The 15,489-nt window shown below is 41.9% G+C and overlaps 1 protein-coding gene across 1 annotated transcript; it reads right to left on the bottom strand.

Annotated features, from left to right (window-relative positions):
- Positions 1–994: 994 nt before the first annotated feature.
- LOC138853408 (facilitated trehalose transporter Tret1-like) lies at positions 995–15,284 on the bottom strand. The gene is made up of 4 exons (XM_070089808.1): positions 15,146–15,284; positions 14,146–14,340; positions 6,802–7,569; positions 995–1,230 (listed from the first exon to the last, which is right to left on the bottom strand). Exons 1-4 carry the CDS (start codon positions 15,282–15,284, stop codon positions 995–997), a joined length of 1,338 nt encoding a protein of 445 aa, XP_069945909.1.
- Between the last annotated feature and the right edge of the window lie 205 nt (positions 15,285–15,489).

Raw genomic sequence — 15,489 nt, 5'->3', positions numbered from 1 at the left:
TTATTATTATTATTATTATTATTATTATTATTATTATGATTATTATTATTATTATTATTATTATTATCATTATTGTCATTATTATTATTATTACTATTATTATTACTTTCTCTGGGGAGCTCTAAACTGGAAGAGGTTATACAGCTTTTGGGGGAATGGTAGGCAAACCAGGTTCAGTCCAAGCAAGGGAAGGTCAGATTTAATTCAGTGGATCAAGAGCCCCTCACGGGCAGCAAGGAACCTCGCCTGTGGGGGGGTCACACTCTACAGTCTTGCTGCTTCCTGTATACCTGTCATCCATGAGTAGCCTGCCTAACTCGCGAGTACGGAAGTGAGTATCGAGCCTGTACCAATCCTCTCGAGGAAGAGTCCACATGGGTTTAGCGCTTGGTCTAATTATAAAGGTATCTGACTGTCGTCTTGACTGGTCTTCAGCGTTGAGTATTGGCAGTCTTCCTCCTGGCAGGACCAACTGTTCCTTGTTGTCCCTCATACCAGTCCACTTGGTGGGTTCCCAGCACACTAACGGAGCTAATGTGCTCGGGCACACTAGCCTCGTTAGTGTTATGATTGTTAATTTTTTCTGTCTCACTTTATTTTCTCTAATATTCTATAACAAAACATCAATGACAACAATTTTACCTATGTTTGAAAACCATTTGAACTTATCTAGACACTTAAAAACTAATTCTTTTAAACACGTGAAGGATAATAATTATTAATTCTCAAATTACCCTTTATTTTTTTTTAAATGTTATATTACGTCAGATATAATACGAAAACAGTTGACTTAATATTATGATAACGAACAAAAGAAATTTATTTATAAATAATTAATAGCAGAAGACTCCAAACTGGTATATAATATAGTAACCATCACATATGTAAACAAGCCATACCACGGGCGGGGTTAGAACCCGCGATCAGAGAGTCATAAAACTCCAGACGATTGCATAAGTCATCCCATATGTTCATGTGTATACACAGTGGGAGGCTATGGCAATTTGGTGTTACTTTCAGAGTCTTGTTGTATGGTGCCAGTTGTTAATGTGATTTCCCGCGATCTCTTCCACGTTAATGTTAAGGACAACGCCGAATTTCCAATAGATCGGCATGTTAAAGGCAGAAGTTCGCCATTCAATATTAATATAGCAGGTTGGCCAATGCCGATAAAGAAGATAAATATCATTGTTGCTGTAAGAGGTATCCATCCCATATCACTAACATATCCTGTCTTATGCATGTAAAAGTATAGACCATAAGTTGTTGCCCGAGGGTTGTTTGTGAAGGGGACAGTCGCGCGCGTTTGTGCTCCGTCAAAAAACTGCGTGTCTTGATGGCAGTGGAGGGAACAGAATGCGGAAAATAAGCGTGTGCAACCATAAAGTGCATATACTCCTTTGAACAAACAAAAAAGGAATATCAGTGAATGCTAAATAGGAAAATATGGATTATAGTGTCACATGGAGAGTGCCGGTGGAGAAACGGTTACCGTGGGAAATAGACCTGACCAGCACTAGTGAATTATTGCCGGGTGTCGACACAAGTGGAAATAAACGAATACCGATCTATCTATCTATAAGTAATATAGTGAGTGACAAGGATATATATGTGCAGTGGCATAGTGAACTAAATTGTAGATAAGAGTAATCTAAATTATCCCCAAGTATAGCGTACAATATATAGTGTAGAAAGGGGAATATCTTACAAGCGACTGGCACTAGCGAACTATTGCCAGAGGTCCAGTGAAGTGTTAATAACGGATAAGTAACTACTATAGTCATAAGATATGAAACGAGTGATGGTAGAATTGAGGTGCAGGAAATCACAGCATACATAAATTGAGCATACAACCGTTACCTCTACAATATACAGTGTAGAAAGGGGAATATCTTACAAGCGACTGGCACTAGCGAACTATTGCCAGAGGTCCAGTGAAGTGTTAATAACGGATAAGTAACTACTATAGTCATAAGATATGAAACGAGTGATGGTAGCATTGAGGTGCAGGGAATCACAGCATACATAAATTGAGCATACGACCGTTACCTCTACTAAACAGGGAATAATCTTTTCCTTAGAAGTGTAGGGGGAAGTTAGCGTAGGCCTAAGTGAAGTGTGGAGTGTGGGCAAGTCTGGCTCAAACCCACCCTGCACCCACCCTACACCACCACCCACCCTGCACCCACCACCCACCCTACACCACCACCCACCCTACACCCACCACCCACCCTACACCCACCCTACACCACCACCCACCCTACACCCACCACCCACCCTGCACCACCACCCACCCTGCACCACCACCCACCCTACACCCACCACCCACCCTACACCCACCCTACACCACCACCCACATACTGCAAACTTGGTTTGTATAAATACATCTTGCATATTACTGGCACCAGCAAGAGAAAGGTAAAGTGGAAATCAGTTTTCTTCCGTGGCATACAGTGTAGTAGGATACAGACAGGATGTCAGCACAGCATATCTGTGGGACATGTAAAAAAATCCTTGGAAGGAATTCCAGAATCACATGCAACCTATGCTCTTCCAAATACCATATCTCTTGTACTAGACTAAATACAGCCTCAAAAAATGACCTCGAACTAGCAAGGTGCTTCTGGTTGTGCAATAAAGATGGAGAACTTTGGGCAGGTATCAGAAAGGTACTAAGGAGAGTAATAAATGATAAAAATAATCAAGAAAACAAGGATGACCTCTTGGATAGTCTACCAAAAATATATAAAACATGGGAGAAAGAGATAGTGTATCAAAAAATGCAGAATGTCCATACCACAACAGATGACTCGAAACTACCTAGTCACCCACATGGTGCTAAGCCAGACCCATCCCCCAGTCATAGCACTAATACCCACAGTGATGGTGCTGGCCCAGGCTCCCCCAGGCATAGCACCAATACCCTCAGTGCTGGTGCTGGCCCAGACCCAGCCCCACCCCCCAGCCCCAGTGCTGACCCAGACCCAGCCCCCAGCCCTACTGCCAGCCCAGACTCTCCTAGGGACACTACCCAAACCACCACAAAAACAGTAAATATACAACCATCATTGCACAAGACCGTGGCCCACAGTACAGATGTTGGAGAGGAGTCTCCTCCTTCCTCTACTGGGGAAAGTAGATGGAATCCAGGACGGGGTGGCCCTGGCTTGGATACTGAGGATTATAGTGCAGTCCCAGAACCTGCAGAAATTGACAACACACCTCCCAACAATTCTCAACCAAAGGTGAATTTGTGCAAATATTATGCTTGGGGCATCTGTAAGCATGGAATAACAGGGGAAAAAAATGGGACATGCCACTTTGACCATCCCAAAAAATGTAGCGACCTCCTGTCTAAAGGAGTGTGTTGTTCTTCTTCCTGTACTTTCTTTCACCCAAAAATGTGCCACTCCTCGGTCCTCCAGAAGCAGTGTTACAACATCGAATGCCCTGCATACCATCTAAAAGGGACCAGGAGGCACAGACCCCACAAGACAAACAATAGTAGCTACGACAACCCAACTCCAGGTGATTTTTTAGTGGCAGGAAACGAAAAAAGAAAATGGAAGGAAATAACAAAAATAGTCCACCACCTTGGAGCCTTGTTGGACTGGAGGCGCAGCCAGTGGCCACCCATGGCCCTCCAGAATTATTATAACTACTGATGCAAATAACAAAATCCCCCCAACAAACACAGAATACAACCTCGTTCATATTTGTTAATATACAGGGCCTTAAGCCATCCACCAACAACAAAATACCTTTTATCAGTGGACTTCTAGTGGAGTCTAATGCAATGTTTGCAGCCTTCACAGAGACTCACACAAAACATCACTTTGACAGTGAAATATGGATAAGTGGTTACAACCTTTTTAGAAGCGACAGAAAAAACAGGCAACAAGGGGGGGTTGGCCTGTATGTCAAAGAGTCCCTTATCTGCACGGAGTTGCTGAACACCACAAATGAGGTAGTTGAAGTTCTATCAGTAAAGATCGAGAACCAAAACCTAGTCATTGTGGTTGTATACAAGCCACCAGATGCAACCTCCCAACAGTTCAAGGAACAGCTACTGAAAATCGATTACTGTTTGGAAAACCTTCCAGCTCCATCCCCAAACATCTTACTGCTTGGTGATTTCAGCCTAAGGCATACAAAATGGAAGAATGTAGCAAATAATGTTATAGCTGAAACAATCCCCGGAGGTAGCGCAGATGAAAGGTCACACACACATGAGCTACTAAGTCTCTGCGAAAAACACACCTTAAGCCAGCAGATAGTGGAGCCAACAAGACTAGAAAACACACTTGACCTTATCTTCACAAATAATGAGGACCTGATAAGAGACATAAGAATATCAAAAACAACTAATTCCGATCACAATCTAATTGAAGTCCAGACATACATGCATAGGGGTCCTGAACAACAGAATGCATGTACCTGTGAAGGTGTCTTCACAAAATACAATTTCAACAACAAGAACATCAACTGGGACCAGGTAAACCATGTCCTAAACGAAACATGTTGGGAAGATGTCTTAAATGACATGGACCCAAACCAGTGCCTTGAAAGGATCAACTGCCTGGTAGCCGAAGCATGTTCTAGGCATATTCCCCTAAGAAAGAAGAAGAGCAGGAGTAAACTGGAGAGAAAAAGACGCTCCCTCTACAGAAGACGACGAAGAGTCACTGAGCTCCTCAGGAGTGCTAGAATATCTGATACACGAAGGGAGGCACTGACCAGGGAAGTGGAAACTATCGAACTTAAGCTAAATGACTCTTACAGGAACCAGGAGAGGCAGGAGGAGCTTAAAGCTATTAGTGAAATTGAAAGAAATTCAAAATATTTCTTTTCATATGCCAAAAACAAGGCAAATACCACATCTAGTATCGGGCCCTTACTCAGACAGGATGGGACTGACACAGACGACAACAAGGAAATGAGTGAAATATTGAAATCCCAGTACGACTCTGTGTTTAGTGAACCATTAATCGGTCTGAGGATCAACGACCCAAATGATTTCTTCATGAATGAGCCTCAAAACTCCATAAATGTATGCCAGATTTCCGACATTACCCTAACTCCGATAGATTTCGAAAAAGCCATTGACAACATGCCTATGCACTCAGCCCCGGGCCCAGACTCGTGGAACTCTGTTTTCATTAAGAACTGCAAGAAACCCCTCTCGCGTGCCCTAAGTACACTATGGAGGAGGAGCTTGGACATGGGTGAAATTCCACAGTCACTTAAAACAACGGATATAGCCCCACTCCTTAAAGGTGGCAGCAAAGCATTAGCTAAGAACTATAGACCAATAGCTCTGACATCCCACATCATAAAAATCTTTGAAAGAGTGCTAAGAAGCAGGATTGCAAATCACCTGGATTCCCAAAATCTGCACAATCCAGGGCAACATGGGTTCAGGGCAGGTCGCTCCTGCCTCTCACAACTACTGGATCACTATGACATGGCCTTGGATGCACTGGAAGAAAATCAGAATGCAGATGTAATATACACAGACTTTGCAAAAGCATTTGACAAATGCGATCATGGCGTAATAGCCCATAAAATACGTGCTAAAGGAATAACTGGGAAAGTGGGGAGATGGATCTTCAACTTCCTAACAAATCGAACACAAAGAGTAGTGGTCAACAGAGTTAAATCGGAGGCTGCCATAGTGAAGAGCTCTGTTCCACAAGGCACAGTACTCGCCCCCATCTTATTCCTTATCCTCATATCAGACATAAACAGAGATATACACCACAGCACCGTATCATCCTTTGCGGATGATACTAGGATCTGCATGAGGCTGTCATCTGCTGAGGACGCGGTTAACCTCCAAGAAGATATAAACAAAGTTTTCCAGTGGGCAACGGTAAACAATATGATGTTCAATGAGGACAAATTCCAACTACTCCGTTATGGAAAACTGGAGGAGATAATAACTAGAACAGAGTATACTACTGACTCTGGCCATACAATAGAGCGGAAAAATAATGTAAGGGACCTGGGAGTAGTAATGTCTGAGGATCTCACTTTCAAGGATCACAACAGTGCCACGATCGCACGTGCAAAGAAAATGATAGGATGGATAATGAGAACTTTCAAAACGAGAGATGCCAAGCCCATGATGATCCTTTTCAAATCACTTGTTCTCTCTAGGCTGGAATACTGCTGTACATTAACATCTCCATACAAAGCAGGTGAAATCGCAGATCTAGAGAGTGTACAGAGATCCTTTACTGCACGTATAAGTTCTGTCAAGCACCTTAACTACTGGGAACGCTTGGAAGCACTTGACTTGTACTCGTTGGAACGCAGGAGGGAGAGATATATCATAATCTACACTTGGAAAATCTTGGAAGGAATGGTCCCAAATCTGCACACAGAAATCACTCCCTACGAAAGTAAAAGACTGGGCAGGCGATGCAAAATGCCGCCAATAAAAAGTAGGGGCGCCATTGGTACACTAAGAGAAAACACCATAAGTGTCCGGGGCCCAAAACTGTTCAACAGCCTCCCATCAAGCATTAGGGGAATTGCCAATAAACCCCTGGCTGCCTTCAAGAGAGAGCTGGACAGATACCTAAAGTCGGTGCCGGATCAGCCGGGCTGTGGCTCGTACGTCGGACTGCGTGCGGCCAGCAGTAACAGCCTAGTTGATCAGGCCCTGATCCATCGGGAGGCCTGGTCGTGGACCGGGCCGCGGGGGCGTTGATCCCCGGAATAACCTCCAGGTAACCTCCAGGTAACACAACGAGCACAAAGAACAAGAAACTATGATCAGTGGTTTGCGCCCCAGACGGTCAATTGCAAAAAGATAAACTAAATTTCCAAAAATCCTCACACCGTAAAATATGATGGCACTGATGTATGGGTCAAGGGTGAAGTCCACTGCCTGGAAAATGGGCACTGAATATGACATTATTACATGACTCCCATTCATACTTGCGAAGAGACTTAAAACAGTCAATAACAAGAACGTGCGAGCAGTTGATGGTTCAAACAGCAGCCTCAGTTGTTGCCATGAATTGTCTAGTTTCTTATCTACATTTATAATCTGTTGAGTGATATCCTGTAATTCTGGCTCAGAGTCATAATGTTTACTTCTGAAGAAAACAAGAGCTTTCTGAGCTTCGCTAAGACGACCTTGAGTGACGAGCCAACGGGGGGAGTTAGGCAGGAAGATGAGGCAAAAGAAAGGAATGACAGACACTCCGCAACAAACGAAGCCCATTTGTCGCCAGTCGAGCTTGCAAAATCCTAGAATAGACACCATTATAAGTCCCATTATTCTAGCTAAGGTAATAATTCCAGAAAGAATTCCACGAATGTTTTTATGAGCAATTTCGATAGAATATAGGAAAGTAGCGGTAAGGATGATACCTCCGGTGATACCCAGAATGGAGCGACTAGTTAAGAGCAGCCAGACAGTTGGAGAAAGAGCGAGGCTGAGCCATGAAGCCGCAGTGATGGGCAGGGTCACCAGGAGAGTCACTCGACGACCAAGCTTCACTAGTAGTGGTCCACTCACACAACACCCAACAGCTGCTCCTAGGTATTCCAGGCTTCCTGAAATAACGACGGTTAAGGATATTACCATTTCATTATATCGAACTTAACAAAATAAATATACTCACATGGTTTAGAAAATACAGACATTAGCTTCTGAAAACATTAGAATTTCCAAGCCAGAGAGCTATTACGTACAATATATACCAACCTTCTTTCCTACTTTTAGAGAGTATTTTTTATGCGTAACTGTCACCAAAATTGTAAACGACATGGAGAGTGAAGTGGTAGAGGCAAGATCCATATATAGCTCTATGAAAAGATAAGAAAAGGTTCTCGAAGCCAAAATAGAGTGAACATAAGAACATAAGAACATAAGAACGAAGGAACACTGCAGAAGGCCTACTGGCCCATGCGAGGCAGGTCCAAGTCCCTACCGGCTTAAGCCAATGCACCCAACCTAGTCAGGTCAGGTCACATTGACTTAAGGGAGGAACACGGCAACCGACCTGTTAGCACAAGCTATCAGGTCCAACTCACACCCACCCACATCTACTCATGTATTTATCCAACCTATTTTTAAAGCTACACAACGTTCTGGCCTCTATAACGGTACTTGGGAGTTTGTTCCACTCATCCACAACTCTATTACCAAACCAGTACTTTCCTATATCCCTCCTGAATCTGAATTTTTCCAACTTAAAACCATTGCTGCGAGTCCTGTCTAGGCTAGATATTTTCAGCACACTATTTACATCCCCTTTATTTATTCCTGTCTTCCACTTATAAACCTCAATCATATCCCCCCTAATTCTACGTCTTTCTAGAGAGTGCAGTTTCAGGGCCCTTAGTCTATCCTCATAGGGAAGGTTTCTGATACATGGGATCATCTTTGTCATCCTCCTTTGTACATTTTCCAGAGAATTTATATCCATTCTGTAATACGGTGACCAAAACTGTGCAGCATAATCTAAATGAGGCCTAACCAAGGATGTATAGAGTTGAAGAACAACCTGAGGACTCCTATTATTTATGCTTCTTGATATGAAGCCAAGGATTCTATTAGCTTTATTGCGAACACTTATGCACTGTTGTCTTGGTTTCAGATTACTGCTAACCAGAACTCCTAAATCTTTTTCGCAATCCGTAATATTAAGATCTACATTATTTAGTTTATATGTGGCATGGTTATTGTCCTGTCCAACATTTAGAACTTTGCATTTGTCTATATTAAACTGCATCTGCCACTTCTCCGACCACTGCATCAGTCTATTCAAATCTTCCTGGAGTGCTCGAATGTCCTCGTCAGAATGAATTCGACGGCCTATTTTAGTGTCATCGGCAAACTTGCCGATGTCGCTCTTTATGCCCTCATCTATGTCGTTTATGTAGATTGTGAACAGCAGGGGGCCCAACACTGACCCCTGTGGAACACCGCTCGTGACGCTTCCCCACTCTGATTTCTCCCCATTTATGCAAACTCTCTGCTGCCTATTTGTCAACCATGCCTCTATCCAGGAAAAAATTTCTCCTCCTATTCCATGTGCTTTAATTTTCCTCAATAGTCTCTGATGTGGGACCCTGTCAAAAGCCTTACTGAAGTCCATATACACAATATCATATTCATTACCATGATCTACCTCCTCAAATACCTTAGTGAAAAAAGTTAATAAATTCGTAAGGCAGGAACGCCCCTTTGTAAAACCATGCTGAGATTCGTTGATTAATTTATGCTTTTCAAGGTGGCTACGAACTGCCTCGGCAATTATTGATTCCATAAATTTTCCCACTATGGAGGTTAGGCTTATTGGTCTATAGTTCGAAGCTAAGGACCTGTCACCTGTTTTGAAAATAGGTATCACATTTGCCATTTTCCACTTATCTGGCACCATGCCAGTTTGTAGTGATATGTTGAAAAGATTAGCCAAAGGTGTGCTAAGCTCCTCTTTACATTCCTTTAGAACCCTTGCATACAGTTCATCAGGGCCTGGGGATTTGTTAGGTTTTAATTTATCTATTTGCCTAAGGACCATGTCACTTGTGACCCTAATAGTGCACAGTTTATTATCGTCCTGTTCTACATAATTTATCATTACTGGAATATCGCTGGTATCCTCCTGTGTAAAAACTGAGAGGAAGTATGTGTTAAAAATTCTACACATTTCCTTATCACTGTCAGTGAGCTGACCCGAGGAACTTTTGAGTGGGCCTATCTTGTCCCTGATCTTACTTCTGTATACCTGAAAGAATCCTTTTGGGTTAGTCTTCGATTCTCTTGCAACTTTAACCTCATAATCTCTATTTGCTTTTCTAATTCCCTTTTTTATTTCTCTCTTTAACTGAATATATCGATTTCTTAATTGCCCCTCTCCTCTTTTGATTTGCTTATATATGCCTCTCTTTTGACCAATCAGATATTTTAATCTATTGTTCATCCATTTAGGATCATTTTTGTTTGATCTGATTTCCCTATTTGGAACATAATTTGACTGAGCAGCTAGAACTATGCCCTGGAAAGCATCATATCGGCAACCATCACCACCTACCTGACCCCTAGTCAGGTCATTCCAGTTCAGCCCACCTAAGTAATTTTTCAGTCCTATGAAATCAGCCAAGCGAAAGTCAGGGACGGAGACTTGATTGCCATTATTAGGGGAATTCCATGATATGTTAAAACTGAGTGATTTGTGATCACTCTCCCCAAGCTCATCATTAACCTCAAGATTATTAATTAGTGTTTCCCTACTGGCAAGAACCAAGTCAAGGAGGTTATTTCCCCTAGTTGGCTCTGTCACAAACTGTTTTAAAAAACAATCCTGGATCGTATCAAGAAAGTCACCCGACTCTAAATTTCCTGTCAAATTGCTCCAGTCAATCTGTCTATAGTTGAAATCTCCCATTAGCACAACATTTTCGTATGTAGATGCCTTACGAATTTCGTCCCATAGAAGTTTACTGCACTCCCTATCAAGATTTGGGGCCCTGTAAATCACACCCAAAATTAGTTTTTCTCGGCCCTCGAGAAGCTGTAACCAAACAGATTCAGTGGCTGACGCTTCTAATTTAATATCTTGTCTAACACAACAATTTAAATTGTCTCTGACATACATCGCTACTCCACCACCTTTCCTGTTGACCCTGTCAGTGTGGAATAATTTATAGCCTTGTATGTGACATTCAGAGGGCATCTCTCTATCTTTCAGATTGAGCCAGGTCTCTGTTATAGCAATAATATCTATGTTTCCTGCACTTGCAATTAATCTTAGCTCATCTATCTTATTTCTAACACTCCTGCTATTAGTATAGTAAACCTTAAGGGAGCTAGTCCCTTGCTGCCCTCTGCTGTCCCCCTTTGTTTGCTGACCTGTTCTATTGTCTTTATTTATAACTTCATGCTGAATGCCTTTTATACATTTACTGTTTCCAACCCTAGTGTTGCAACCTGCTTGTTTCCCACACACACCCATACCTCTATCTTCCATCAGTTTAAAATCATAGGCATTTCACCAATGGCCTTCTCAATCGAGTCTGCAAGTGCTACCACCCCTGCCCCAGAGAGATGAACCCCATCCCTTGCATACATATCATGTTTGCCATAAAAGTTGTTCCAGTTGTCAATGAATGGGATTGCAAGTTCCTTGCAGTATCTGTCTAGCCAGCAATTTACACCAATTGCCCTAGACAACCATTCATTTCCTACTCCCCTTCTAGGCAAGATGCTACATATGATTGGGATCCCTCCCTTAGACTTAATGAAATCTATAGCTGACCTGTACTTATCTAGCAGCTCTTCTCTCCTACCCTTCCCAATATCATTTCCACCAGCACTGAGACAGATAATGGGCTTGTTCCCATTACCTGACATGATATTATCCAGTCTGTTGACAATGTCCCCAACACCAGCTCCAGGGAAGCACACTCTATCTCTCATCTTCTTATTCCTATTACAAAAAGCACGATCAACATATCTTACCTGAGAGTCACCAACCACAAGAATGCGCTTACCTTCATTAGCAGGGGCAGTAGTACCCTTACCTTCACTGGCCACTGAAGTACATTCATCCTGGAGAACAGAGAAGCGATTTCCTACCTTCAGATCTGCACTCTTAACTTTCCTTACTCTGATGCGCCTCCCATTACTGTGAACAACTCGCCACTTGTAGCAGGTGCTGGGCTGCACCTCACTGCTGGTAGCCGTTGCTACCACCCCACCTACAGCCTCCTCACAGTGAGAGACAGACTGCACCTCACTGCTAGAAGCCTCATTCCCCACATCTCCAACCACCTCACACTCTCTCCCAGGCCCATTGAGGTGAACCTTCAGCCTCCTAATCTCCTCCTGGAGAAGCAAGACCTCCTCCTTCAACTCTCCAACCTCAGCTTTTAAAACACTGTAGAAGCAAGCCATGCTTTGTAACCGTCCACGCTAATCCCCAAGCAGCTCAGGGTCTGTGACCTCACGTGACGACTGACCACTGAACACTGCAGTGAACAGCAGAGACGGGGTCAGGAGCTGAGATACAACCTCTTCAACCACATAAAAGTGAGTACATACACACACGTACATGCATACACAGATTTACGGAAATTGTTCAAAATATGGAAGGGCAGATAGTATTTACCTAGACTTTTTTTTTTTGTTCACAGATCAATTTTACAAGCTATGATCTGATACCGTATCTCAGCTCATTTTAAAATCAAACCATTTCCACGACATATTACCTCCGCATGGGATGTCACCCACAACAGTCAACTAACACCCAGTTACCTAATTATTGCTAGGTGAAGAGGGACAACAGTTGTAAGGCAATATGTCCAACTTTTCCACCCGTACCGGAGATTGAACCACGGACCCTCGGTATGTGAACTGTGTGCGATATCAACTTACCCACAGGACACTAATTTGGAAATTGCAAAATATAGAAGAAATTAAAAGTTAAGTGTTACACAACAAAAGAGACGTTTTTGCTGGGGAGAAAATACCAACAGTTATAAGAGGAAAACAAATATCTTCCAGGGGAGATGTCACAAGTGGGGTGCCACAACGATCTGTCCTTGCCCAGTAATGCTTCTAATTTATATAAATAATTAACCAGGAGGAAGAAAAATATTATTTGAATATTTTTCCAGGAAATGTAAAAATCTGTTTCTCATGGAAACTATAAATTAGCTTTCAAATATATGGATGGTGAAATGTTAAGAAAGTTATTTGTAACTAATATGAGGCAAAAAAGAAACGTTGTGTGGTGTCCACACCTGAAAAAAAGATATAGATAAGTTAGAAAATGTTCAAAGAAAAGCTTCTAAATGGCTGCCAGATTAGAGCAATATGAATTAAGATGGAAAGTTGAAAACTTTATGGATGTAAATGTTAGCTGATCGGAGGAAAAGAGAAGACATACCTACAACATATAATGTTAATGTAATGTTAATATAATGTTAATATAATGTTAAGAAAGCTATTTATAACTAATATGAGGCGAAAAAGAAACGTCGTGTGGCGTCCACACCTGAAAAAAAGACGTAAGTAAGTTAGAAAATGTTCAAAGAAAAGCTACTAAATGGCTGCCAGATTAGAGCAATATGAATTATGATGGAAAGCTGAAAACTTTATGGACGTAAATGTTAGCTGATCGGAGGAAAAGAGAAGAAATAACCTCTTATAATGTCTTGAAAGAGCAGATGAAAATGTCTTAGTTCCTGCAACAATGATAACAAGAGGCAACCGTTGAAGAAAAAGTGGAGTGCAATGATAAGTAGAAAAGAAATTTTCTTGGAGTAGCTGACAAGTGTAATGCAGTGAAAGAGGAATTAGTAAGTGCTGCAACCATTAGAAATTTTAAAAATTGTAAAATAAGCAGAGCATTGGAGACGGGACACTATGAGCGTAACTCTGTTCCTGTAGCTACAAAGAGGAAGTTACCTGGAGTATACTTGGAGGGTATTCCGGGGGTCAACACCCCCTCGGCCCGATCCATGACCAGGCTTCACGCACGAAACAGCAAAGAGGCGGGGTCAGGAGCTGAGACTCAACTCCTGCAACCACATAGAAAAGTACAAACACACACACCACCGCCGTTGACCACACCAGACACACCTTCATTGATCAGAGTTTTTCAACGCTTTTCTGCGGATATTTGTATATTTTGAGTTTTCTCGAAGACGAATAATGAAACTCATCTAGAAACGAAAACAATTAAAAACAACTTATTTTAGTGTCAATGAAGCAAAATAAGACATTTTGATTAAAACATTTTTGTCGAGCATTAGGAAGTCTGCAGTTGCAGAAGTGAGTATTAAGCAAAGTTATGTTTACCAGTGAGGTCATGCTCACAGTGACATATACATATCGCTGAGTTTTAATGAAAGTATAGTGATAAGTAAAGTGTGAGGAAGAAAAAAGAAAAAGGTGATCAGACTGCGAAGGTACAGATGCAATGATACAGTTGCAATTGCCGCGTGAATGATAGGTGAGGAAGGTCAAATGTAAGAGAATCTCCAATACAACAAGTTTAGTCATTATATACACACACACACATTTATATACATATATATATTGTTTACCTCAAATTCCACGGGCGCTTTATGACCATTGTGTAAACGTTTCCCAGTGAAAATAATACTAAGAATTCATACCAAAGAAGGCTGTTTGTGACTGGTTTAGGAAGAGGTTTTCCTGCGGGTCAGTGAGCTGTGGCAGCGTGATGCCTGAGAATGCCAATGACGTGCCAGCACTTAGTTGCGTCAGTGCCATTACCAGTGTTGCAAACACCTGAGGGAAGAGAGGCGTGATAGTTACATAGGAGCTTCTTTCATTCTTAGAACTCAGATCTTAAATTCAACAAACAACATAAGATGAAAAAACTTCATTATACTGGAAAACGTTGAGAAAAATTCCTATATGTACAAAACAATAATCGGCCAGACACTGAACAAATCCGCAGAAATTTTAATAATTTATTGAACAGATCTCAGCTGACACACACACACACGAAGACACTTCTGTATGATTTATATATTTTAACCTTTTAACTGGTAATTGCAAGGAAGTTCCAAACCATATACGGAATAATATTTATGTAAATGCACATTCCATAATATATACAACAATGTTTGTTAAGAAACGTTTAAAACCACATAACATATAAATAACAGGTGAGTCTGCAAGTGCCAACAAAGAAGCCGCAGCTGCTTACCCAGATTTACTATATCAATTTCTTCCTTTATGGGAGCTTTTATTCGATTTTTATAAGTCAATAACAGAGTAAATATACAAATTTATGATGCCCCTGAGGGACATACTCCACTCATGGCATCTGCAACACTACTGCCCTCCCACTCAGCTCTTCTCTGCAGTAGCAACTTAACACTTGTTTATATCAATTAGCCAATGGTAAAATTGGTTTCCAAGAACCTATCGACGACGTTAACTGAGGACTTCCTGTATTCCAGTAAGAAAATTCTGCTCAAACGTTATTTGCTATGGATTGAAAAGATACATAATATCCCTGAAGATGGTTAAAAAAACGAAGGTTGACCCCTGGGTTTGGGCGTTGCACGCCCACAGCAGCAAAGCCCGACCTCTAAGACCACATTCCGTCAGGAGCCCCCATGTGGGTGTGCGATGCGCACTCACTGTGGGCAAAGCCGACCTCCTCCAAAAGTCCTTCACTCGTAGGAGAGTGGCACCTCGCACTTCGGGCCCTTACATATAAAGACATGTCATTTCCGAAGGTACACCGTACACGCATGCCATTTCCAAACGAACACGTCATTGACTACATCATTCAGATACTTTCTTTCTACTGGAGTCAGTTGCTTAGACTTGATTCAGTATAAAATTATTAAGTGCACTAAATTGCTAATTTTTATTCCTTCAAGTAAGTTGCGTTGAAACAGTGAAGGGTTCTTGATCCAAGAAGTAGAAGCTACCATCGCTTTCAATGGACCAAATCTCACTTTCTCTCTTTCTCCCTACTG

Source organism: Cherax quadricarinatus, chromosome 29, assembly GCF_038502225.1.
Source record: "Cherax quadricarinatus isolate ZL_2023a chromosome 29, ASM3850222v1, whole genome shotgun sequence".
Taxonomy (NCBI): Eukaryota; Metazoa; Arthropoda; class Malacostraca; order Decapoda; family Parastacidae; genus Cherax; species Cherax quadricarinatus.
The sequence above is the reverse complement of the archived record's forward strand: the minus strand, read 5'-3'. Positions and strand labels throughout refer to the sequence as shown.

What these genes read in the sequence shown, in the direction of transcription:
- LOC138853408 (XM_070089808.1), bottom strand. Translation starts at nt 15,284, where the DNA reads ATGACGTGTTCGTTTGGAAATGGCATGCGTGTACGGTGTACCTTCGGA. An exon ending in GTCACAAACAGCCTTCTTTG is followed by an intron (nt 7,570 to 14,145) that starts GTATGAATTCTT and finishes TCGTTATTTCAG; the next exon opens with GAAGCCTGGAATACCTAGGA. An exon ending in TTATCTTTTTGCAATTGACC is followed by an intron (nt 1,231 to 6,801) that starts GTCTGGGGCGCA and finishes TGCATAAGACAG; the next exon opens with GATATGTTAGTGATATGGGA.